Below are 27,985 nucleotides of genomic sequence, written 5' to 3' on the forward strand. Positions count from 1 at the left end.
CACATCAGCGATTCCCCTCGTCCGCGACTCGTCCGCGCGGCTCGCGGACGGATGAACCCAACCTGTTTCTCACATCGGGATTCTGGCGGGGGAGAGCCGGTACTTCAGCGGAATAGCTTGGGGTCGGTGGCAACCAGTACACTTTTCGTCTGCTCGCGGCATGTCCTCCATGGCTCGCGGACAGCTGCATGACTGGTCGGCATCATCTACGCTTGAGCATTGTTTACTTAGTTTCCGGAGACTTTGTTCTCAGGTGATTAAATATGCAGAAATCCCTTTTGGTGGTTCGGGAAATGTCGCCGCCGTCGCTTAACACGCGAGATTCTTAGCCGTCATGGTGGTGAAATATTCCAACTTCTGCAACCGGCGACGTGCCGCTTCTAAAAAAAAAGGCGGGAGACACGTTTAGAAGTTCTACAAGTGGGGAATAATGTAGTTGAAGGAATATCCTGCTAGCAACTCCCTTTTCTCCTGAAAGAATAACACTACTCGTTCATTTGTCACAACACGACAGACATCGCAGCCAAGCTTCGCTTCTTGCGGGCATCCATGTTGAATACTCTCAAACCGGTCTGCAGCCAGTGGGCGCAGGTGAGCGCCGAATCTGATGTCGAGGGTAATCCGGCTGTTTTCCCCTAGGACACCGTCCGTCGTGTGGATGCGCCTGCAGGCGGACCATCCGCGGATTAGCTGTCCGCGTCCACGACAAATCCGGATTCGGTCCGTCGTCTGAATGCACCATAACCAGCCGAGTCCTGTACTCGGCTCCATACCTCCACCTACGCAAATCCGACGAGAATGCACTCGAAGTCATTCTCCGCAAAGTCTACAAGCGCGCCCTCAACCTTCCTGTCAGCACCTCTAACCAGCGCCTTTTGGGCTTGGGAATGGTGAACACCTTCAAGGAGCTGAGAGAGGCGCACTTGACAAACCAATATACTAGACTCTCTAAAACACCGTCGGGTCGCCGCCTCCTTGCCCGGCTACACATCAATCATTCAATACACACGGAAGAGCGCGTACGGATTCCAGAAGTTTGGCGATACTCCTTGCACGTGCGCCCTCTTCCGGCTAACATGACCCGAGACGACTACAGTGGCCGACGCCTCGTGCGGGCGGAAGCCTTGGCTCGACACTACGGCCACAAATTCGGAGTATTCTACGTGGACGCCTCCGGCCCGCACCACGGTGGTTGGTGCACGGCTGCGGTCGTCCACCAAAACACCATTGTAAACGGACTCACATTCCGTGCACATAACATTACGCACGCGGAGGAGATCGCCATCGCACTAGCCGCCGCAGATCAGGACTCGAGGGTCATCATCACCGACTCAAGGGGTGCCTGTCGCAATATTGAACAGGGATACATCCCGTACCGTGCTTACAAAATTTTGCAGAACAGCAGCTACCTAGGTGCCCCCGCGCACCGAATGATCATATGGGCTCCGGCCCACACGGGCCTCGATGGTAATGAGACGGCCGATGCCGCCGCCCGCGCGCTCACTCTCCGGGCACCATCCTCGTCCCCTACCGATCCGGAACTCGAACCCAATCCCGCCTACACCTTTAAGGAGGTCACACAATTTTACCAATCCGGCCATAACGTCTATCCGAAACCCTGTAAGGGCCTCACGAAGGCGGAAGAGCGAATCCTCCTTCGCCTTTATACTAAAACTCTATTGGGCCCGGCAATCATGAAACACTTTGACCCCGCTTGTACGGGGAAGTGCCCGCATTGTGAGGAAAATTCCTCTGACATTTTCCACATGGTGTGGGCATGCCAAAAAACCCCAAACCTTACCCCGCTACCCAACCCTTCGCGGGAGGACTGGGAGGCAGCCCTGCTAGGCTGCTCTGACCTGACGGCCCAACGGGCCCTGGTCGAGCGTGCCCGGGCCGCGGCCAACGCCAATGGGCTCCCGTAAGAGGGAGCTCACCTAGTGTTTGTACGGGGCGGCCCTTTAAGGACCGTTCCCACCCTCCCAGTAAATAACATCTGCAAATAAATGTTTTTTCAGCAGCAGAGGCGAAACTGCTGAACATTTGCCGATTGTTGTTTTGTGACAAAACAGCTGAAAGTCACGCGAATACTAAAAGAACGTCAAGTACGAAGACTAGGCAAGTCCGTGTACTACCCATAAAACTCATGCTCAGTGAACCGACATGTGTTGAAGCTCCCAAAGACACCAGTACCAGAGTTCCCTCAAGTGTATATAAAAGAAACGTTATGTATAAGACACCACCGGCTGTTCAGCAAGCCGAGAATCCCAGTGCGGGTGCCGACCTCTTTTCCGTAGTCCTCTCCCTCGAACGCGAGCGGTGTGTATATAAGTGGTGGAGCGCACGTTCGGAATGCAGCCGAGGGCGTCACTACTACTTGCTTTTGCTTGACTTGACGCTGTTCTCGCCTCGAATAGATGCGATGGCAGCAGCAGTACCTTCAACTAGTAGTGAAACACAACCTAACATGTGCATCTCGCCGCTCGCTGAAGGAAACGCTTCTCTTTCATTCAATAAATAATAATAATAATAATAAAATAGCAATCTGGCATTCCGAAACAATGCTCAATTACTCAACATTCGTCCAATACTTCCCCACTCTGCAATGCATTTACTCGAGTTTCCCCCGAGGGAAGATGCGGGCGGCTTTTCTTTTTTCTTGTGCATCTCAAGGGCATTTTTCAATGTGAAAGAATGTGTAAAACCATTGGTGAAAGAAAATACGATCAAGCTGTTCCTACATCTGCTTATGAATAGCTAGCCGCATATGAATATGAATAGCTAGCCGTTATACCACCGTCACAAGCACGCCCCGCTAAGAATTTTTTAATGCGAATGCATTTCTTAGTCGGGGCATGTCAGGCGTCTGTCGATGTCCGTGCACCGGCAGGTGTTATCTCTCCGTGCTTACTCCCTCTGCCATAGCAACAGCTGCAGGCGCACACGCTTATTTTCGCCCCTAGCAACTGGAGCAGGTTGTACAAGCAGAGTAGCAGAGAGTGAGTGGAGAGAAGGAGCGTGCTCTGGTTTCTGAGGGTGCTCGCATCGCGGGAGCTGGGCGGAGCTCCTACGTTTGTGGAGAAAGTGTAGCAGAAAATGGGTGCAGTGCTTCGCTGCTCCTTCTCTCACCATTCACTCCCTCTCCTTCTTTGCACCTCACTCTCCCGTCCGCTCGCTCGTACGTATATATAATTGAAGTAAAGTGCGCGCCTCACTCTCCACCGTTCCCTGGCTGATGAATGTGTAAATAAATGGCTACGGTGCAAATTCTCGCAGGTCGCGGTATCGAATCCCGGCTGCGGCAGCTGCAGTTTCGGTGGAGGCAAAAGTGCTGTGTGTCCGTGTGCCCACATTTGGGTTCACATTAAAGAACCCCAGGTGGTCTAAGTTTCCGAACCTTGTATTACGGCGCCTCTAATATTCATACGGTGGTTTTGGGGCTGTTAAACCCCGAATCTCGATCAACTCAAATCAAGATCTGAAATATCCTCCTAAACCTTGTCGTTTGCGAGTTTCGCCTTTGAAAAACCAACATAAACTTTAGAAAAGGGTCCGTGTTAGCTAGCGTTGAGGTAACCAGCAGTTATATGACACCCTAATTTTTGAATAAACTCTTAGTAAAGATTAATTAGGACATCCGGCAAGATATCCAAACGCTTGCTTATGCCACAGAATCGAACCGCTTGTAATAAAGCTGGCATGTCCACATCGCTTTGTGCGCTGCCGTAAAGCAAACGCACTTCAAACTCTGTTGCACTGGTTTTGAAAGTTAGCTTCGTTGCACTGCGCGCTTGTTACACAGCGAAGCATGCAAGTAGTATGGATGGATGGATAGTAGAGTCCTCAGAGATGCGCCTAGCACGCAGTCAGCTTCTCCAACGGTGGCACGGGCAGAATGAGCCTAGTAAAGTTTACTAGGGTGATAACTAGAGCACTGTTAAAGGGCTAATAAGGGGCGACACAAGTTTGCGCTGGTAGCTTTTAAGATTCTGCCGCTTTTTTTTTTCGCCTCCTCACTTACTTTACTAGTGTCCTGTCTAGTCACAGTACCTCCAACTTCCATTGCACACTCATTGACGATACTAGTAAAATTATCGTTCATTGTGTCAACGCTAACGTCGGTTACCTCGTTTAGTGCGTCGAATCTATTCTGAAGCGAAATTGAATGTCTGTACTTTCTTTTTCAGCGCTAGTACATTAATTGGCTTCTTGCGTATCAGTTTTTGTCTTTGCTTTTTAAACTCTAGGTGAATACGAGCTCTTATCATTTTATAGTTACTGCATCGAATCTTTCCAAATAGTCCTACATCCTGTACAATGCCAGGGTTTGCACCCAGAATGAAGTCTATTTCACTTTAGGGGCGAAGCTCCTTATAGCGGCACCCGTTCGTCCCTCGTAGCCGTTGTAGTAGTGTGTAACAAGTATAACATTTTGACCTCCAAGGTTATGCCGGTGAGAGATTTCTTCTGTGCGTAGTTGAACATTAAAAGATAGTGCTCAATGTACATGCCAATGGGTGCTAAGGGGGAATGAGAGACAAGAGAATTCGGCTTTTTGTTAGCGCGCACGCTGCGAATTTTTCATTGTTCAACAACGCACAGAAGACAAGAAATGGTTGCTGCGTTATACTCGCTGGACGTAACCTCCTTGCTTTTAAGAAAGGTTTAACGAGGAGCGTTGAGCCGCAGTGCAGAGAATACAGTGAACTAGTATATACCATGAACTCGAGGTGGTTAGAGGTGGGAAGTATACACGAAGCGCAAGCCGTAAGAAAGTGTGGGTGTGCCTCCACTCGTTCAGTCCTTGGAATGTCCGCTGGATGGCGGTGCTTCTATATAAGAAATATATGATGAAAAGATGCGAGATGATGGTACTTGGAGTGTTGAATAGGTGGACGAACGGACACACAGACAGATGCATGGACGGACGCACGGATGGCTGCACGGACGGGTGGACGCATGGACGAACGCAGGAGCGGATGCATGGACGAAAGCAGGGACGGACGCACAGATGAACGCGCGGACGCACGAACATACGCACGCTCGGACGGGCGGATCGACGCACGGGTGGCCACACAGGCGCACGCATGGATGGACGGAGGCAAGAACGAATGGACGGACGGATGCTTCGCCCCACTATCCATCATTCACTCCATGGATATGCTGACATTTCTTTTTAGTTCTGTTATTAGGACTTTGCCACGTCCACTTACGGTTAGCCCGTTTGCTGAAGACGGTATTCAAGTTTCGTAACTTAGTGCGTTCTGCCAACTCTTCTAATCTGGAATTTCTACAGCCGATGCCATAATCCCCCACTGCATAGTCTCCGGCTTTTTAAATGCGAAGCATTTCTTCACGAACTTCGGCGCCTTTGGGCATATCTATCTATCTATCTATCTATCTATCTATCTATCTATCTATCTATCTATCTATCTATCTATCTATCTATCTATCTATCTATCTATCTATCTATCTATCTATCTATCTATCTATCTATCTATCTATCTATCTATCTATCTATCTATCTATCTATCTATCTATCTATCTATCTATCTATCTATCTATCTATCTATCTATCTATCTGTCCGTCTGTCTGTCTGTCTGTCTGTCTGTCTATCTATCTATTTATCTATCTATTTATCTATCTATCTATCTGCCTATCTATCTATCTGTCTATCTATCTATCTATCTACCCGCCTAGGTCTAGGCGCTCTTGTGATCACCCCTTTCACTTGGAGTGAAACAAAAAAATAAGTCACAACTTTGCCGCAAAAGCGAAGCAATGACCGTGATAGCAACAAATTGGAAGGTAATGCTCAGAATGAAAAGCCGATCGAAACGTGCCCCCCGTTCCTCACGCACAAGTGACGCACGAAACGAACTCACAGGTACAAATGCACATTAATAAGCGTCTCAGTTATGACTTCGCTGTGTCTGAAAAGCGCGCGCTTTTCACAAATAGAGACTGCGATGATTGCAGTGACCTTTGTGCACCCGGTAACTACAAGATGATTGTTCCATGTAAAGCCCGAGGCCAGCCAAGACGTACGATCCCCCCCCCCTCCCGCGAGATAAGGTGACGCGAGGGAGCGTCGCCCCCTCCTCTGAGCAGAGCAAAGTACGCGTGGGAGATTAGAGTGCTTGCCGCCACGCGATATGGCGAAGAACGTTCATTGCACCATCTTGCTGGTGATGCTTAAAACACGATGTATCCCCTCGAAATGACCGTGAAAAGCATTAAGTGGTACATATAATTAGCTTGCCGAATGAAAGGTGAGGGCGTGCTCCTCGGTGGCTCAGTGGTTAACGCCTCACACTCACGATTAAGAGGACCCATATTTGATTCCACACGCCGGAGTCTTTTTCTGTTTTTTTTTTCTTTCTTGCATTTTCATATATATAGATACGTATACATATACGGTGAACGCGTCGCCGCCGACGCTGGCGGCAAAATCCTGCCGAGAGTGCCCATATATGTGCTATACCGATTTTATTGCTATCGCAATAAAATCGGTATAGGAGAGTAAGATGGTTTGACAAATACGACTCGCTGGTCATGGCAGGAATATTGTCTGAATCCCGTCACTCACGTCATCCTACACCTTCCGCCAGACCGAGGCACATACCTTATTTTAACAGTGCACGACTAGCAGACACAAGAGAAGAAGAGTCTGCAGGGAGTACTCGCAAGTGAATTTTTTATTGGAAAAAACTTGAACGTAAAAGGAACACTTGAACGCTCACGTCAATGTTACCATATCAAGGCAATGAAAAGCAGATCACCTGATATTTTGAACAATGAAAAAAAAAACCTGAATATATCCCACGTGTACCCTCCAACAGCATGAAATTTAAGTTATCGTACTAGCTAAGAACCTTACCTCGCTATTATTTAGGGCTATAGAAGGCACGCTAGTGCATTGTTCACTGCGTTTTTTATTTTATATGCTTCAATCATTTCTCGTGTGGTTTGATCTCTGTGTGTCAATAGAACTTTTGCTTCATGAAAGATGGGGGTGCAATGGCACTGCCTAACAATGTTGGGAGACATGTGAGTATATATTTCCTTGCAAAGAACGTCTGTGTTCCACAAAGCTAATGTTATAGCATCTACTTGTTCGGCCTTTGTATACACGGCCCCAGGAGAGCAGCAAATGTTATACAATACCCTTCCTGCACTGTACAAAAGGCGTTACGTGTTTGACCCGCAGCCTTCTTTGGTTACTCCTGACACGCCATTCTTAAGTTTCCGTTCAACCATTCCACATACCTTATTCCACTTAATAGGCGGCCAAAAAAAAAAAGCTGCGGGGTAAAACACGTTACTCCTTTCGTACAGTGAAGGAAGAGTATCGTGTATCTTTTGTCGTTTTCTTGTGCTCATGTATACATAGGCCAAACAAGTAGGTGCTATCACATTAGGTTTGTGGAACGCAGACGTTCTTTGCAAGGAAATATATACTTATATGTGTCCCAACAGGTTGAACAGTGCCATTGCGCACCCATCTTTCATGAAGCAAGAGAGGGAGAGAAAGATAAAGATGCAAGAAAAGGCAGGGAGGTTAACCAGACGCACATCCGGTTTGCTACCCTGCACTGGGGAAGGGATAAAAGGGAGAAAAGAGGTTATGTTCTATCGAAACACACAGATCATACCACACGAGAAATAATTGAAGCATATCTTATCAAAAAAGGGGCAAAGAAATGCCTTACCGTGTCTTTTATAGCCTGGCATGGTATAGCGAGGTCAGGTTGTTAGATAGCGCGATATCTTTCGTAACTTTTATGCTGTTGAAGAGTACGCGTGGGGTGTATCAAAGGTTTTTTTTCTTTTTCATCATTCAAAATGCCAGCTGATCTGCTTTTTACTGCCTTGATGTGGTCACAAGGGTGTGAAAGTTGAAGTGTGCCTTTTTTTTTTCAATAAAAATTCAGTTGCGAGTCAGCGCTGTTATTTGTCCCTTCTTCTATTCTGTAGTCGGGCGCTGTGTTGAACTGTGTTCAATTACTGTAACCAACTTTCTTAGTTTTCAGTCCTTCTACGTGGCACATAACCGCGAGTGGATATACGTGCCAATGGTATGGGGGTATGTGCCACAGGTGATTGAATGTCTACCCAGGAACTAGTCCCCAGCGCAGTGGCTAAAGTACTAGGCTGCTGACACGCAGGTCGCGGTATAGAACCCCAGCTGCAGCGGCTGCATTTTCGATAGAGGCGAGAATGCTTTTGACCCATGTGCTCAAATTCGGGTGCACGTTATAGAACCCCGAGTTTTCCAAATTTCCGGAGCCCTCCACTACGGCATCTCTCATAATCATATGGTGTTTTTAGGACGTTAAACCTCACATATCATACCCAAGAACTGCGAGAACACACGTGGGTCATCTTAACGCGTGAGCGTCAAGAAAAAGCTGACATTTGCAGCGTTGACCTGATAAATGCTAAGAATAAATGCCGGTGTCCCAGGTAGAATCGAACTTCAAAGTTCTGCGCGGCAATCAAGTATTCTATCACAGAGCCACGCCAGGTCTGGGATTTACTTTTCAAATAGACCTAATGTTCGTGAGACGCCAATTGTGGCTGCACCACTGCCTATCCAAATTTAGAAACATTACACATGTAATTCTATGATACAGCCGTCACGACGAGTTTATGTCAAGTACACATAGGTACGATTCGCTGAAGTCGATTTATGTGAAAGTGTCTGAAGCTACTACCATCCTCGCGAATACCAGCGCTTCATATCAGCTTACCATTTCTTGTGTTGCTGATATATATGTTGTTGTTGGCACCGGTATGCAACTGTGAACAACTGGTTATATAAAGCTTATGTCGCTGTTTAACGGATATCTCTGCGTGCATTTGTACTTATCTTGAGAGCAACTTCGTAACAATCTCCTCAATAAAGATTACAACACAGTCACCTCCATGCACATGCTTTCCAGATATCGCCTCCCGAGGTTCGTGGGACCTGCTGAATCTCGTTCTCATGAAGCTGATATCTGCACTTTCAAACGTGTAGTGGCCTTCATTAAGTAATTTGAGTGCTTATTTTGTTCCTAATGCTGATGGCACTTCATGAAATAAATTTTTCATATTGTTGTTGTATATTTTTGGCGCAAAATGTGTGTACTGAGACTATGATTGCAGCAGCCTAGGAGGCTTGGTCAAGCTCTGCTGATTTTTTTTCCCCATGCCTTCTGCTCTGTGAAGTAGTAAATAAGTGAAGTGAAAAATGTCCAGTAACTATTCTAATTTCTCGAATGTACATCGCCCAGAGTGAACTGTCCCTATTTTAATTTTGAAACAATAATTAGCGGACTGCTGCAAGCCCTTAGACCATATTTCTATCCGTCCGTCCGTTCGTCCGTCCGTTCGTCTGTCTGTCTGTCTGTCTGTCTGTCTGTCTGTCTGTCTGTCTGTCTGTCTGTCTGTCTGTCTGTCTGTCTGTCTGTCTGTCTGTCTGTCTGTCTGTCTGTCTGTCTGTCTGTCTGTCTGTCTGTCTGTCTGTCTGTCTGTCTGTCTGTCTGTCTGTCTGTCTGTCTGTCTGTCTGTCTGTCTATCTATCTATCTATCTATCTATCTATCTATCTATCTATCTATCTATCTATCTATCTATCTATCTATCTATCTATCTATCTATCTATCTATCTATCTATCTATCTATCTATCTATCTATCTATCTATCAAGCCGATTACGTCTGGGTTCTCTCGTGATCACCTTCTCAACTTGGTGTAGACAAAAATTACTATGCTAAGGTAAGCACGTTTGACGAGTGTGACTGTCTGGTCATCACATGAATAATGCGAAAATCCCGTCGCGTACGTCGTCCAAACATTTCCTCCACACACGTGTGGCCCATAATCGCATGCCATGGGCCAAGCTATGCGGGTTCGTTACACCGAACATTGACCATTTCTATCGTCTCAGGAATGGCGAGAACAGACATGGGTAAATTAAATGCGAGACCATTAAGAAAAATCAGGCTCGGCATCGCTGAGCGGATGAATTCAAGGAATAAAAATTCACGCATCTCCACGAAGTGAATCGTGACGAATGGGCGATGCTCTGGGCACTGTATGGGTGAGAAACCATACGTTGGCCGAGCGTTTCTTCATATAATTTAAATTGGGTGACATAATTTGACATAAAGTGACAAAGAGTCCACGACAAAGCTACGTCCTAACATGGTATTTGCGTTGAAGTCACCGACCGTAGTATAAAGGGTTTGTGCTTGCAGGTGTGTTATATTAATTCGTCTCAAGTATGTTTGTTCTTCGTCCTCTCTAAACATTTATTATTCATATACGACATGTTTTTTTTCACCATCGCAACGGTTTGCTGTATACCATGACAGCAGACAGTGAAGGTTGACGACAAATCTAGGTTATAAAGCCCATATTGTGTACGTCAAACTCGTAACTAAAATAAGGAGCGTCGTTTTCTAGGTGCTTTATATTGTTCAGTGACAACTAAGATTAACATTATTCATTTACTGTTTTTTTTTTGTCTCACGTTCCCGCATCTCCGCGTGAAACCTGACGCCGCGGACGTGGACGGACAAGCTTCGACACTAATGTGCTTCGCCCCTAAGAATCATGATCTGAGCAATTAATTATCAAAGCCAAGCGTTCTGCGTGGCAGTCAAGTTTTCCACCGCAGAGCTATGCCAGGTCTAGGATGCGCTTTGGAAAAACAACCTACCCAGGAGTTATATTGGAGAAACACCAAGAGTGGTTGCAATGCTGACTATATAATTTCGTAAACATTACACATCTACTCCTATGATACAGGCGCCACGTCGGGTTAGCGTCAGTTGTAAAGTGCTATCCATTGAAGTTGGTCTACGTAGCGCTATCCAAGACCACCATCCTCACAATCACAAACGCTACAAAGCACCTTACTGCTTCCGGTGCTGCTAATACCCATTAGTTACGCAACTGTGAACAACTTGTTATACAAAACATATGCGACTGTGCAACACATGCCTGTACTTACGATAGATAGAGATGTGGGGTTTAACGTCCCAAAATCCCCATATGATTATGAGAGGCGCCGTAGTGGAGGGCTCCGGAAATTTCGATCACCTCGGGCTCTTTAACGTGCACCCAAATCAGAGCACACGGGCCTACTGCATTTTCGCCTCCACCTAAAATGCAGCCGAAGCCGGGATTCAATCCCACGACCTGCGCGTCAGCAACCAAATACCTTAGCCACTTGACCACTGCGGTGGGGCTGCCTGTGGGTACGACGTTTGTACTTACATGCGGCGTCATTTCGTAGAGTTTAACTTCATAAAAAAATAAAGCAGAGTCTCGTTCCCTTCGCATGCTTCGCATAACATCGATTCCCATGGTACGTGTGATCTGCCCATTTTATTTTTCTCCTAACATTTATTCTAATAAGGAAACGAGGTAAGCACGCGGAGTTCATAATGATGATAATTTCTCTGCCACGCGAACCGGCGGTACGAAGAGCTAAAGTGCTGCGATATAAATCAGTATGATGGAGGGCATTCCTAACTGCTTCTTGTGTGGTCGTGATGATGGGGGCTTGTGATTCACCCCCATTGTGGTTACAGCTTATGGGGCGCAACAGGGCCTTATTTCTGAACTATGTACACGTGCACATGACGTCACCGTTCGGAGGAAGAGCACCGCTACGGCTAGTAACTGCGCTTGCACTTCAAAGTTCTATTTGGTGAAACTTTGGTTGTTTTTTTGTGAAGCTAATAGTCCAAGACTGAACTGAGCAGCGGGGCGCGCCAACGCGTGGGGAGGCTCTCGATGGAGGCCGCGTTTTCATTACTGTATTTTAAACTCTGGCTTTCCCATAAATATGTTCTAAGGAAGTTCGTGCCAGACAATCTTTGCATTGATAAATAGTGTATATCTCTGGATACATAACATGTGGTAATGCTGGATTTTTATAGCATTTGGTGTGTAAGTGTCGCCATAGGACACACTGTGTACACTGAGTTTAAAGCGATGTCGTGTGTAAACACGCCGCTGCAGTTTGTAATATTTTGCACTTGTATTGAATGTAGTCATTTGTTCCTCCCGTCCTCACACATTAGGAAATTCTGACAAGTGACAAACTTTTGTCATATGATGTATATAAGACTTTCACTTGCTTGCTCTCGAATCCTGAATGAGAGGTCCTTCCGCATCAAACGCATGTAAGATAAATTAGGAAAACGAAGTATGAACTATTGTCATTTCATGCACTCACAATGCTGAACAAAGTACATCGTTCGTAAGAGGTACTAAATGTAAAAGTCTGAATAAAATGTTTCGGACGTCAAGAACGCCCAAGGTACTTTCGTTAACCACCGCTAACCTCCACGGGGTATTACAGCCCCAGCCATATCTTCACTTAATACTATCTTTCCGAGTTTCAAGCTGCCAATCTCCTGACGGTTCATTTTGCACATCACTTTTACTTTGTGTAACACCAAGCTGGCAATAAAAGAAAGAAACAGATCATTTTTCGGGGCATCGTGGCTACAAGTGAAACTCGCTGACACTCCCAGTCTTACAAGCACAGAAATACCGCAGCCCAACCACCACCGTATAGCCCGATTGATATAGCATTATACCCGTCATTCTAAGGCTGTAAGATCCATTCCAACCGGCAGCAAGTTGTCGTTTCATTCACTTTTATTTACTTCCATTCATACTACAACTGGCTACAGTTGAAAACTACAAATAATGCCACCTATACTTTTCTTGACTTCGCTGTCTTGCGGTTTCATTAGGGTGTGTCTAAAAATAAAATGTGCCCTTCATCAATTTTCTTCACTTCCTGCCCGTACTGAGCGCTCTTTTGTTTGTTTGTTTGTTTGTTTGTTTGTTTAGAATATAATTCAATACTCTTTTCACAAAGGCGTATTTTCTTTACACAAACAAGATGCTGTAACCTACCTGAGTGGTGTTGAGAGATGGAAGGAAAATCAAGAAACATCGGCAGAATCCCAAGACCCTTCCAGCTATGAACTAAGGTTATTAGAGAAATTTCCTAGGACTATACTGTTTCTAGCACACCTCATTTTTCGTCACCAAGTACGTCAACTTCGGTATTCAATGCTTGTAACTGTTGCTGTGAAATAGCGTACTTTTTGTTGCGATCAATACCCTCAATAATGTCATTATTACTCGTTATATACTGTGAGTGACATCCTCTCCCACCTGTGTCTTATTGGTACGTAGGGAACGTTGTAAGATGATTGATTGATATGTGGGGTTTAACATCTCCACACCACCGTATGTTTATGAGAGGCGCCGTAGTAGAGGGTTCCGGAAATTTCGACCACCTAGGGTTCTTCAACGTGCACCCATATCTGAGCCCACAGGCCTACAGAATTTTCGCCTCTATCGAAAATGGAGCTGCCGCAGCCAGGATTCGATCCCGCGGCCTGTGGGTCAGTACCGAGTACTTTAGCCACTAGACCCCCGCGGCGGGGCGAAAAATTGTAAGTAAACTATAAGCTTTAATCCGCTGCAGTTTTATATGTAAAGTTATGCGGCACTTAATAGATGTGTCTATAGAGTAGGATCAGCCCCTAAATAAAAAAGGATATTCTAGTATCTGTATACATTGTTGTATCTGTGTTCTGAAATACGTTTTCCAAAATTTGCAAAATTACCCCCAAAATATCCCGTCGCGTCTGAGGCGTATGTAACTAAGCTACAGTTATTTAGGCTTCCAACCCATGTATTTAGATATCTCTATTCCGGAGTATTTTTCCGACTATCTCTGCCTACCCTGTCATGTAGCCCTTTGTGTTGGTATGGTGGCGCCACCGCGGGCATACACCTGGCGGATAGCGGAATAAAAAAACGCGCACGTCAACCTTGTAAAGTTGGCTTTGCCGCAGTGTATTGCACATTTTTTGTAATATTACACTACCTCATAACTACCCATGAAGTAATTTTCGAACGCTTCAAATATTTGAACGAGTATTATGGTACTCGAATTCCTTTCGATAAGAATTTGTTATTTTCGAAACACTGAAGTATTCTAAACGAACTAATGAACATATCCACGTATTCCACCGCATAATGTCTCCTGAAAAGATAGCTTTGCTGTAGCATGGCGCCGCTATGCAGCAAAGCTTCTTGTTCAGAAGAAATCTGCAGCGTTCGAAGTCGAACATAATGATGAAGTTACATGTGTAGTAAGAAGCTTTCAGGCCGCTATCTCATCCCATCTCGTGGCAGCACGGCCTGAGAACTTTTCACTACCCCTGTACATATTAACTGCACCCCAATGATATTTTTGCCACTTTAAAGCGTGTTATACAGGTTTCTATGTATCACCGTAGATTTTGAAACGTACAATTTTGAAGCACACTTACACTCTACAAATATTCAAATATTGTTGCTATTCGAATTTTTCTCAACTTCACTTTAAACAAAAAAAAATCACAGCATATCCACGGAATATATGATGATGGGTGGAGCGAAGCGCTGGAGGTTTTCATCGCTATAACGAGAACCACCCCCGAACATTTCCCACAACATCATCAAAGACGTGACAAACACTATATATAATTATACAAGAAATTTTATTATTCGTAAGTGGTAGCCATACGTCACTTTTGTTCCCCCTTCATTATACCGTTTTTATAGTCGGTGATGGGGCGTAGTGGGATGTTTGCAAGGACGAAGTAGTGGGAAGATTGCAAGGGTGGAACTATACGCGGTCACGTACAAACAAGGGATGAACTTAGTGGGACAATCTATGGTTCTTTGACGTGCACTTGAGTACAAGTACACGACCATCTTGCATTTCATATTGGCTACTTCTCAACAGTATTTGCTTTATGGTCGGTGAAATGGTGGATCGGTGATGGGGCGTGGTAGGATGTTTGCAAGGATGAAGTAGTGGGCAGCTGGATGAAGTAGTGGGAAGATTGCAAGGGTGGAACTATACGCGGTCACGTACAAACAAGGGATGAACTTAGTGGGACAATCTATGGTTCTTTGACGTGCACTTGAGTACAAGTACACGACCATCTTGCATTTCATATTGGCTACTTCTCAACAGTATTTGCTTTATGGTCGGTGAAATGGTGGATCGGTGATGGGGCGTGGTGGTAGGATGTTTGCAAGGATGAAGTAGTGGGCAGCTGGCGAATGTGGAGCTATAGGCGCTCACGTACATAGATACAAGGGATGGACAGACCCACGCCTTAAAGAGCTTCCCCCCTAATAGCAAGTGGCACACATTGCAAGCCCAGATCTAATTCTTGAAAATCTAGTGAAATGTTTCCACAAATCATGATGCATATTTATATTGGGATATGACATATATATTATTCAAACTATTCGATTGGAAGGTATTGGTGGCTATAGGCTGGGTACCCTAAAATTCGCGATTCGCCCATTCGTAGCTTCTACGCTTGACGAGCAGCTGCACAAGCGCCTGCTTCCCCTGATCTCTAGTGTAGGCATCCCTGTATTATTTATAATAATAATAATAATAATAATAATAATAATAATAATAATAATTGTGGCATTTTGCGCCTCACGACCACCACCACCACATCATTATGAAAGACGCCATAGTGGAGGGCTACGAAAATTTTGACAATCTGGTGTTGTTTACCATGCACTGACATCGCACGGTCCACAGGCCTCTACCATTTCGCCTACACCAAACTGTGACCGCCATGACCGGGATTAAATCTGTGACCTTCAGGTCAGCAGCGGAGACACTTGGCCATGCACTGATCCACCAAGGCGGACTTATGGCTATACCACAATATTCCACAACCCCCCCCCCCCCACACACACACACACACTCACACACACCATCAGTGAAGTGCACGTTTAATATTATCAACGTGATATCCCGCAATCGGGTTGTGAGCGAAAAATAACATTTTCTGTGACTAATCAATCGAGCAACACAACCATAAGTTAAATAATAATAAAGTTAGGCCTGAGTGATAACCAGATTTAGACAGTCTGCGCGATCAGCATGTATTCTACGACAGAGCCATGCTATTGCTTAAAACGGCTACAAAAAAAGCAGATCCCACTTACCTGGGAATCGACGTTATGCGAAGCATGCGGAGAGAAGGTGACCGTGTTGCAATTTTATCATTGAGCGACAGGTCATAAAATGGCGCTAAATATGTGTACAAATGTTGCATGCACAGACATATGTTGAACAGCTGCAGATGTTTATAAAGCCAGTTGTTTGCACTTGCGCAACGATGGCAACTGGAACATGCGTATTAGCAACACCAGAAGCTGATGTGAAGCGCTGATGCTCGTAAGGATGCTGGCCCTGGACACCACTACATAAATCAACCTCAGCGCATGGCAACTAACCACAATTGACGTTCACCCGACGTGACGGCTGTATCAAAGGAGTACATAAGTAATGTTTATAAAATTGGGTAGGCAACACTGCAACCACCATTGATGTTTCACGAAGATTGGCGTCTATTTGAAAAGTAGTTGCGATTTCAGGCGTAGCTCTGAGATCAAAACCTTCATTGCCACGCAGAATGCTTGGGTTCGATTCCAGCTGGGACTTTGACATTTATTCTTTGCATTCGTCGGGTCGACGCTACCGAAGTAGGATATTTCTTGACGTTCGTGCGTTAAAATTTCCCATGTCTGTTGTCGTCGTTCCTCGGTAGATACTAAGTGTCCATAACCTGTGGCACATACCCGCATACCAGAGGCACATACTCATCCATGGGTATGTGCCACTGCCTCGCGGGAAGTTTTTGACGACGTACGCAACGTTATCGTAACATTATTCATGTCTTGGCCAGCGCGTCACACTCGTCAAACCATCTTACCCTCCCATGCTAATTTTCGTTCACGCCAAGTTAAGGGGGTGACCACTAGAGCGCCTATATAAGCGGCTGGCTAGATAAATAGATAGATACGCTTTAGGTTGCCTAAGTTCACTGAGAAATGCTTCGCATTAAAAAAAACGCTGTATGGTTGTCATTTTCTAGAAGCAGACTCGTTAACGGATGTAATTTGCGTGGCAGAAGCGTAGTCTCTCGCCAGGCGTCAGAACGTGTGGGTTGCGCAACAGGCGCCTGTTTCAAGGGCCCATTACGATGCAGTCAGATGTAGCTAATCACCACCAGCTGCAAAAGCAACAGCACAGTGAGCAGTTGGGCAGAATTGCGTGTTTCTTCACGGACGCGTAGTGTGCCCTTCACTGATTCGCAAATGTGCAATTTCGGGAGTAGTGGGAACTCATCAACTGTACTTGCAGTATGTGGGCTGGAATAGTTTCGAACGCTCAATGTTAAATGCACAGTCATTGCTTGCCTTATGACACGGTTAAGGCATGCACCGAGAACTGAAGGGCCCGATGCACCTTCAAGGGCCCGATTACACTATCGTGTAATCGGGCCCTTCAAAGCGAAGCTTTCGGCGACTTTGTCTCTGTTCTCCTGTTTATCTCTCTTTTTTCTCACTCTCTCTCTCTCTCTTTTCAACACGAAAGTGGTTTATGCCGGGGTCCACCACGGCTCCATGACCTATCTCTGTCACGGATATGACGTTGTAAAAAAATTCACTAACGCATCGCAAAGAAAAAAAAGGCAGAACCCACTTAAAATGATAATCAATGATATGCGAAGCGCGAATGAGGAAGGTCGATGTGTAACTTTAAAATCAGCTCAACAATACGAGACTGACGGATGTGGTACACACTAAACAGGGGCAAAATGCTGCGCGTACTCACGTATCTAAAGAAGATGCGAGTATGTTGTTTATAGTCGCATAACGACGGCACCACTGACGTCTGCCGTACCAGCATCAGCAGTGGAGGCATGCAAAATATGCTGGACATAACTTCCAGGCAATGATTATCATGCTTACGCCCAAAATTTGTGTTCGTTGTCCATTTAGGTCACATTATATCAAGTTTGGTATATGTGAGACTCGCAAAATGGCCACAAGCGCCCTATGAGCGTAGCAGGTAGTCATGTTTTATACATGACACGCATGTCATGATTATCGTGTTTGTACGTGCCATTTACGTTCGTCGTCCGTTCGCGTCACGTAATACCGAATTTGGTATATGTGAAGCTGGCGTAACGGCTTCGAGTGCATCATGACATGTTATGTAGTCATGTTCGTACATGACACGCATCTCATGATTATCATGTTTTACACCAGTCATATACCTTTGTCCTCCATTCACGTCACGTCTACAACAAAATTGCCTCCAACAAAACTAAAAAGAAACTTACTGACAAACATACATTCTCACGATCACATACACATACAAACATATACAGATAAATCTTTCATGCCTGCGGCACGCTGTGATTGCCGAGTTGTCGAGCATACTATAGCAGCGCGACAGTATAACGTGCATATACTTAGATTTGGGTGCACTTCGAGGGAGTCAAATTTTATTCCGATTTCCCACTAAGGTGGACTTCATGATACTTTTTTTTATTCAAGTCATACTTTAGCTTTTGTAAATTCAGATAATTCTTCCATCACTATATGTCTGACTGGAACTGGCAACTTGGAGAAAATACAATAGAAGGTGCATTATTCGGCGCCTCGAATCACACTTAGGAAGTTCGTATGCAAAAGCCTCGTACCTACCACGTTGTTTCTCTAGGCCATTTCAATCTTGACCATAAATATACTGTGGTTAGCCGAAATGCATCTACTTTTTTTAACGAAAACGGCTTATTTTTGTGAAAACTTGAAAGTAAACATTCGACAGAAGTCTGTCTGGTCGGGTATGAAACTGGGAGATGATTTCCACGGCAAAACGAGAGAGAGAGGGGGGGGGTCATTAGCCACCCCACGAGTGCTTTGAAGACGACGCTGCTACGCAGCCTCCGCAGTCACCACCCCTGAGGAAGGAAAAAAGTCCGTTCCGAAACGTCGGGTGTTTTTTTTTTTCAAAACTTATTGGTTGGAGTCTAAATCACCTCCGCGTTATTTTTCTGATTACGTGTGCTCTGAAGCAATTTGGCCTTGGTATGATAGATGAATATATATATATATATATATATATATATATATATATATATATATATATATATATATATATATATATATATATATATATATATATATATATATATATATATATATATATATACATATATATATACTTGCAGTGAGAAATTTCAACTTCATACGTACCGTGTAAAATTAGTACACAAAAATTGTTCACTTGTACAAAAACAAAAGGCAGATTTGCAACCAGTTCACTCAGTTTTGGAAAGAAAGGACACATGCCCAATAATGATACTCAGAGGTGTGCGAATAATGCAATTGAGTACATAATCAAGAACGAATCGAATAGTGATGGTACCGAATCGATCGAATACAAATGGGAATTTTTTTTACAGAAGTAGTGCAGGCCACATGACCCATGCAGGAGTCAAAATACAAAAAATCATAACCTTGAAAAAAAGGAAGATAACGAACAATAATACTAACAAAATCTGAAATAAATGAAAGTAATACTTGTAGTGGAAAGGAAATGAAATAAATGCGTGTGAATATAGGAAGATACAATGTAATTATGAAACAAATGAAATAGAATCAATTTTTCTTATCTCTAGAAAGCTGGACTGCTTACAAAATAACCTAGGAGGAGGCACTCGACTGTGCTAAGGACAACAGTTGGTCAGGAGACAGATCGTCCCAATCAGCAATCATTAGCGGAAAGAATGAGAATTTAAATAGATTTGTTGTGGAAACGTCGATCTTTTCACCGGGACTACAATGAAAAAACCTGTTGGGATTCCATAGCTGGGGGATGTATGAAAAAATAAACCGCAGAGCCTTTTGCTTGATTTTTTCAAGCACGTTAACGTTGTCGTTGGTCTACGGGTCCCATATTATAGAAGCTTAGTCAAGCTGAGACCGGATCAGGAGTGTGGCGGTGAATTTTCAAGCTTGTATCATACAAAGCAAAGTTTGCGAAGAGCAGCAGAACATGTGTTAGCAATATGGGTATTCCAACTTGACTTATTTAGTAGAGTCACACCTACTTACTTAATATTCGCAGACTTCAGCTAAGGAGTCAGGACCAATGAAGTAAAAAAAAAAAAAAAACATGCGGGTAAAGCCTTTTTGTGACGCGAAGAAGTACAATCTTACCAATGTTAAACTCCATGCCCGATTCATCACACCATGTAAGGCGTGAGTTCATCGTCTGTGAAATAATATTGTATTATAATACACAATCGTATACAAATAAGCCTATCTTTATTGCTTCATTGATAACTGAGACTAAGTCATTTATGTAAATGAGGAACCAAGGTGGTTCCAGGACCTTGCCCTGGGGCACCCCTGAAGATATCGGAAGAGTGCCTGGTGTTTTCTGGTGTATTTCTACCATATTGTGTGCGGTTGCTCAATAGGCGACATCCCGCGAAACAAGACAGCTGGGAAGGCCAATCTTGTATATTTTTTTAATTATTTTTCATGAGGAGCGCGGTCAAAGGCTTCGCTGTAGTCTAGGAAGATCATGTCGACCTGACGGCTCCTGTCAAGAACGGATGCTAAAAAATGGACAACGGAAGCCAATCGAGTAATGGGGGAAAATCCTTTTCTAAAACAATGTTGGTGTGGTGGCAGTATGTTATTAGCATCTAAATATTTAGTTATACAGGTAGCCAAAATGCCCCGCCGCGGTGGTCTAGTGGCTAAGCTACTCGGCTGCATTATTTCTGACGCAGGCGGAAATGTTGTAGGCCCGTGTGCTCAGATTTCGGTGCACGTTAAAGAACCCCAGGTGGTCGAAATTTCCGGAGCCCTCTACTACGGCGTCTCTCATAATCATACGGTAGTTTTGGGACGTTAAACCCCACATATCAATCAATCATCAATCAAGGTAGCTAGAATATCTTCAACGAGTTTACTACACGATATATATATATATATATATATATATATATATATATATATATATATGTGGCGGTAATTTAACACTCACAAACGAACTACCATTTTTCAGTATGGGAAACCCGTGTGCTGTTTTCGAGTCATGAGGGATGTAGAGGTTTATAAAAAAGATTAAAATATTGTTACAAGAAACCTAGTTCAGGACTCAGCATATCGGCAAAGGAATGCGTTATGTATTCCATCCCATCCGCGAAATTATTTTACCTTTGATTTCAGTAGCATAGTAGAGACTCACTCCTAAGACGCAAGGTCAACCTCAGAAAAATTCTACGAGGAGCCAGCGGTACGATTCTCAGCAGTTGCCGAACAGCTTTCGAATATTAAGGCAGCCATTTTCAAAGCACCTGTAGAATTGTGATGTAACCATTTTCGAAACTGCCGAGAAATTCCACGTAATTTATTTTTCGAAAAATATTCACCGGCTCGGACACCGAAACGTTAGAATTTTTTTCAACCGGCCAAAAACAAAAAAACTACTATTACATAAACGTCGATAAGCTCGCATACAGCATCTACGAGAGCCCTAGAAACATTTTGTAAATGCAGACTGGCATAAAGCATCGACTAGGTTATTCAAGGTGGCATTGTGTCAACAGATTTTCAATAAAACCTATGTATTAACATTAAACTACGTTAGTGAGGCAACATTATCATGAATTTCAAAATGAAGATAGCCGAGTAATGAATCAGTCGCTTCGGCTACCCTTGAGCTGGCATCGATAGTCCCGTCATACATTTCTCTGCATGCGCCTTGGAAATTCGACGAATAATACAGGAAATTATCTCCTTCTGTTTTTAACGTTTTTGTCCTCTGAGGCTTTTTCATCGGCGCTTATTGTTGCTGTGTTATTGCATAACTTTGAAAAAAGTGAGCTAACTCTGCAACCTCCACAGGTTCGTTGCCACGTTTTGGAGAACCTTGTTCATGTTGCATTGATGTAATTTCAATGTTTAATTCACAGCTACTAGTGAAACTGGCTTTCGTTTCAAAATCGTTATCAGATTTACATTGCGTGAATGCGATACACAACTACGCAGCCCCGTTACGAAAATCAATGAACATGTTTTAATTTCTAAACACCAGTGCTCTGCTAAAGGCTCATGTCATTTAAACATAAATAATATTCCTGCAACTATCAATCAGTAGCATTCCCAATTAATATTGTTTATTTTTACACTGAAAATTGTATTTCTACTGCGTTCTCCTAATTGAGACATTCCTGCGATCTACGTGCTCTTAAATCTGGGATTGTAACGTTTACCAACGTAACCATACTGCCGTTTTCAAAGAAAATGCCTGGATGCAATGGACGCAGTCAGACCTCCTACACAAAAATATGAAACACTAGTCTGTTTGTTGCAGCAAGCCATGTCCGCGAGTTAGAGGGGAGAGGTCCGCAACCACGGTGGTAATATAAATAGGCAGCGAGCGCGAAAAAGCAACTTGCCAAACCCCGCGATGATGCAACGTCGTTCGTGAACCTCTCTTCGATTATCATAAGGAGGTGAAGGAGTGAGCGTAGTAATCTGATCAATAATTCGTCAGCCTGTTCCGTGCGGCAGCTGACTAACAGAGCAAACCGCAGACGCCGCCGGGAGCAACGTTCTTTCTGTCTGGAAGTCCATTTCAACACACCGCCAGGCCGGACGAGTTCGGGCGAAGCGCGCGCCTAAAGAAGGGACCAGAAAAAAACAAACTAGTCAGGAAACGCAGCGCGCGAAGGCGGCTTCCCCCTTTACTCGTCAGGTCGCGCTAGGGGCGAACTCGTCACGTGGCTTTACCTCATCGTTTACGTTTGTGAAGTTGAGTCAAGTCAGGCGAGGGGGCGAGGAGGCGGCGGCAGAGAGAGGCGTTTTCTTCGCGCGATTTGTACTTTATCCGCCGCGCGTCGCCCCAGTCGTCTGGCGCGCCGGTGTCGGGCACCCCCCCTAACCAAGCTAGCGCGAGACGGGCCGATGCTCAGCGCGGCTGCCCCGACTGGAGCGAGATCGGAGTCGCCGGCGTTCCCCGTACACCGGGCACCAGGGAATTCCCCGGGCGGCCTGCTAGGGAAATGATCCTCATGGAGTCTCGGACGCCCGCCGACGGCCCCGGGAAGGTCCCCAGCAAGCTGCCGGGCACCTCCTCCGGCGCCGCCTCGGCGACCTCCGCCAGCGTGACCAAGACTTCGGCGAAGACTACGACGACCCGAAGTCCCCAGTGCGCCCGGTGCCGGAACCACAACCGAAAAGTGGCCGTGCGTGGCCACAAGCGCTACTGCCCATACCGCATCTGTGTCTGCCCAAAGTGCAATCTGATCGCCGAGCGCCAGGTGGTCATGGCGCAGCAGGTCGCGCTGCGCCGAGCCCAGGTCCAAGACGAGGCGAGCGGCCGAGCTGTGTTCGAGGAGGTCGACCCCAAGAGCTTGCTCGACCAGCCGCCCCCAACGGACGTGGTCAAACCACCGGCCCTGGTCAGCTCGACAAACTCGTTCGCCGCCAACGGTGGGTGTCTCCGCTTATGCCTCGCGCGCACCACCGCTGTGGGCGCCGCCAAAAGGGTTAACAGACCGCGACCGGTAACGTCTTCGAGAACAGCGAGAGAAAGAGGGGACGAGGCGAGGAAGTAGCGTTCCTCCAGGGGTCTGCCGACAGAGACGTCGCGCGTCCGAGGAACCGCGAGTGCGTGCGCTTCTCTGATCTTAGGCGTCTTGGGAACACTTCCGCGACAGCAATGGCGGCGGGAAGGCCTGTTGCGCAAAACTCGTGCCGTGCAGCAACAGCACACCTACATTGTTCGCGCACTGCAACACCGCTCACACTCTCCTTCCGGTTTTAGGGTTACACATTTGCCGATCCCGAGTGAACTATAATTGGCGGCATTCTCGTCTCTTGCACGGTAATAGCGACGATCTTTAGCTTCCTGGTTTGATCTTAGAATCGACAGAGAGATTGTATGGAGGCACGAATAAAGAAAAAAAAGTGATCCGAGCCGTGGCTCGGAGGGGAACACACACGTGGCAGTATCTGGGGCGACCAATCGGCGCAGTTGCCATCCCGCCGGCGCCATGTCTCCGGGTGTGACGTCTTGAACTGACGTATCTGCATGCCGAGCGAGGCAGGCAAGTTCATTCTGGTTGGCGGAAGCGCCTCTTTGCATGCGCTGGTTTCTAGGCAAGGGTCTGACCATAGCGAGTAGAGAGCGCGTACCTGGGAACTGCGCGGCCACGGAGGGCGGCGATCCACTCGGGAATATCCTCATTAGACGTAACGATAATTTGTAGCGATCTTCGCGCACGGTGCAGAAGGGAGGGTGCAAATAAAAATGATCCCTCTGAACGACGCCCAATGTGGCCAGTTGGCATGCCCGAAGGTCTTCCGCCATTTTTTCTTTGTAATCTTCTGCCCTAGGCCCATCGTTTTTCTCTCTCCCTCTTCTCTCTCGCTTTCTCACTCGCGCCGTGCCTCGGCGTTGTAGTTGCTCGGTGCGAGACACGCGAAGACCTTGAAATCTCACTTTAGACTAATTTGTTTCGTAGCGTGTGAACTCAGCTTCATTATTTCTTTCTCACTATCTCTCTGCCCAGGTCAACGGGTCTTGTACCAAGTCAAAGATTCGGGACGATTGTTAACTTTCTGTGCTTTGGTGCCAGCGCTTCCAAGTGCAGCGAGCAGCTATCTACCCTTAATATTTGAATACTCTGTCCGAGTAATTTTTGCCGTTTTGTTTGCTTTTACTTGCCCTTGTGCTAAAGCTATTCATGACAATTTCTGTAACAATCGATTTCGTTGCATTCCTCTCTCGTCCCGCCGATTCGCTCATGCTGGCCCGGCGGTGGCATGGAAGCGTCTGACCCAATGGCTAAGTGCTAAGAGGACGGAAAATGAAACCGATTGGCGCGACATGCGGTCCAAGATATGTTATTGTTATTATTCGCTTCGATGCAAAGAGTGAAGTGCAGAATGAGCTTTGACTGTGTAAGGAGTACGAAATTAGAATACAGGACAGGCTCTGCCACTCCTGTCTTCTCAACCGTTACTCATTTGTTTTGCGATGCAATCGGTGTTTGTTAAGTCTTGAAACGATTAGGACTGTCCACCATGTTACGATTATATTGCATGGCGTGTAGTGCAACATCGATGCACGGCATGTGGTACGTCGATGTTTCAAATACAGCACTGACAGCGCTGCCTTGCATTGCATTCGTGCACTGTCATATGTTGCAACATACTCATGTGTAGTATGCACGGGCGCTCGCCATGTTTTACTTAATGGACTTGAAGCGTTTAACAAGGCTGTTTTACTTATGCAGTATGCATGATAAACTACAAGTGACGTGCTTCGTAACAATATGTGCCTTTCGAAAGGCACATAATGTTACGTGTGTTTGCCATGGGGCTTCTTAAGTTTAGTGTATCAGGCTGCGATTATGTCTACGTCGTTTTCGCTACGCTTTCTAATAACTGTTTGAATATTCTGAAGCTGTTGTCAGCTCTCCCTTTCGGTGGTTTCGGATGCGCCCTGTCATTGTCTTACGAGCATTGATTAGGGTTGTCCGATGGTTCGATTGTGTGTGCCACAAGTGAAAGTTCTGAGTCACTTTTGGATGGTCTAACAAAAGAACAGGAAGGCTGCTGGTCAACCAGCACCCTTCCACTTTTTTGGTCTACTTCCTACTTCGAATTGTCTTGCTCCTTCTTAGAACTTGCTGCTGGTATTTCGTATCGAGCATTATGCCATGCTTTTATTCTGAAACGTTATATCTGAACCCTTTGTCATTCAACGCTAGGAAGGTATCCGGCAATTTTAAATAATCGTAACCTTGACATGACAATGCAGTTTTGCAGTTTTCATGAATTATAGCGCTATCACTACTGCCAATTTGTTGTGCACATTGTCTCTGACTTCAATCTTCGCACCACCATCAGAATACTAGCGATCTGAGGGGCCCTTTTGTATAAAAGCCCTTTGCCGGTTAACATTTATGTTTGTTCACGGATGTCGCTCACTATACTTAATGTTACACATTTCCTATCTATGATACTGGCTTGACCTTCAAGTTTGCGGTGAAGTGTTAAATTTACCTCGTTCTAAAAGAGTTGAAATAGTTACTACCTTGGTCTTGTGCGAAAATGTCACTCAAGCAGAGCATTAGGACATCTTAAATATTATTTTGGCTGTCTTAGATATAGTAAGCTGCAAGGAAATTAGGTGTTTTTATCGTGCTTTGTGTTACCCACTGGTTTCGATTAAAGTTTTGTCCGGCTAACTGCGATAGCCGCTCTTCAAATGTCACTGAAAGCGGCGCGTTCCTTTTCGTCTACGAGCAACGATACATAAACGAGAAAAATACGCGTAAAATTTGACTTTTTTAGCAAGGCTGTGAAGAGTATAGAAGCTAGAATACTTTGATGACAATTTCGTTCCTGGCCTCTATAAGAATATTGTGGTCACTGATAGAACACGGAGAGCAATATACATTTTTGTATGAAACTTGTGTCAATAGTGTGTCGTGAGATTATAGATCTCAGCAGATTAATTAACGGTAATATAGTGAACGTTGTGATTGGATATATTTAGATTCTGTGATGCTGCGCCATCGAAAAATGTAAGTGACCGATGCCGTGTTCTTTTTCGTTGCTGGCGCAAAATACGAGGACTTGTGTGATTAAAAGCTGGCAAACCAAAACTTTGTATATACTCTGTATTTTATGTTTGGTCACTTGAGATCAGAAATGGTCATACTGCTCCTAAACGTTATTTCTTAACAATGAGAAGTACTTTGAAGGAACACAGCATAAAAAAATGGTCACTTTGTGTTGTTTTTATTGTGCGGGTGCAGCTATTAAAACATAATTGTTTATACTCAAGTTGCCCTTACAGATTTAAGAGTCTTTACGAAGTGTTCTTTTTTTTTATCAAGCCGTTAGATGTTTTAGTATGTTCACACTAAGTGCTTTTGAAACATATATATTATACTGCCTTCCAACCATAACGTGTTTTGATTAAAACCAGCTAACATTGTCATACTTCGGTCTACCTAGGTTTTAGGTAGATTTTTGTTTTGCGTAGCTTATGTAAGGATTAAGAGTCATGCCATAAAACAAACCTGACATTGCATTTTTACTGAAGTCAGTAATTGAGATCGTCGAATAATGCAAACGAGCCGCCAATACGCCACAGAAAAAAGAAACCTGAGCGATGGCTAGGAGAAACAAGAGAAAGGTAAGAGCGATGTCTGTCCTTTTTTTTACATTTTTGTATTTTCGTGTGCTTCGTGGTTTTAATCAAACGATTTACTTGTACTCGCGTATCTTGAATGCAGGTTTAAATTAAACATCACGTTGTTACTGTCTGTAAGCAATATAAACTAGATTTATCTTGTTTATGGTTGCTTGTAATTGCTGCTACTTCGCCTACTGTAGACCAGTCAGGCGGCAAACTATAAAGCGAGGCCCCGGGATAATGGTAGCGGTAAGTGAGGTGCCGGCGACCAGTTATATTGCCCACTGTTTATGACTTGACCTCTTCTTTTACTGCCCTGGTCAGCTGTAAGAAGGTGTTAGGTATATGAGTTAAATATTTGGCCTCTCACATTGCGACCGCGTAATCCTCACAACTCATAACGTTCACTCTCCGTCAAGTTACGGCTGCTCATTTACAGTCGTTAATTTCGCACGCTTCGAGGGACCACCTGACTTCCCCGCTGGTGTTGACAGCAACAACGTGTATGATGGGCAAGGATGACTTCTTTTAGTAAAGAGCTTGCGTCGCCTTTGCTGATTTTTTTTATCCCACGATGCATTATGCAAGTTTCAAGTAAAAGCAACCGTTATACTTGAAACTTGTATCTGCAGTTGGGTGCGACCGCACGTACGTACATACATACATACATACATACATACATACATACATACATACATACATACATACATACATACATACATACATACATACATACATACATACATACATACATACATACATACATACATACATACATACATACATACATACATACATACATACATACATACATACATACATACATACATACATACATACATACATACATA

The 27,985-nt window shown here is 44.9% G+C and overlaps 2 protein-coding genes across 4 annotated transcripts in view; one reads left to right on the forward strand and one right to left on the reverse strand.

Moving 5' to 3' along the window:
* The window catches only part of LOC119172231 (cholinesterase), a 306,247-nt gene that overhangs the window by 31,378 nt on the left and 246,884 nt on the right, over positions 1-27,985 (reverse strand). The window lies entirely within an intron of this gene.
* The window catches only part of LOC119172233 (uncharacterized), a 64,672-nt gene continuing 59,416 nt past the window's right edge, over positions 22,730-27,985 (forward strand). Inside the window, exon 1 of the mRNA XM_075893354.1 lies at positions 22,730-23,413. Coding sequence (XP_075749469.1) covers positions 22,984-23,413 — 430 coding nt within the window. The 5' untranslated portion in view covers positions 22,730-22,983. The remainder of the gene's footprint in view (positions 23,414-27,985) is intronic.

The sequence above is a fragment of the Rhipicephalus microplus genome, chromosome 4, assembly GCF_043290135.1.
Source record: "Rhipicephalus microplus isolate Deutch F79 chromosome 4, USDA_Rmic, whole genome shotgun sequence".
In the NCBI taxonomy this organism is placed as follows: domain Eukaryota; kingdom Metazoa; phylum Arthropoda; class Arachnida; order Ixodida; family Ixodidae; genus Rhipicephalus; species Rhipicephalus microplus.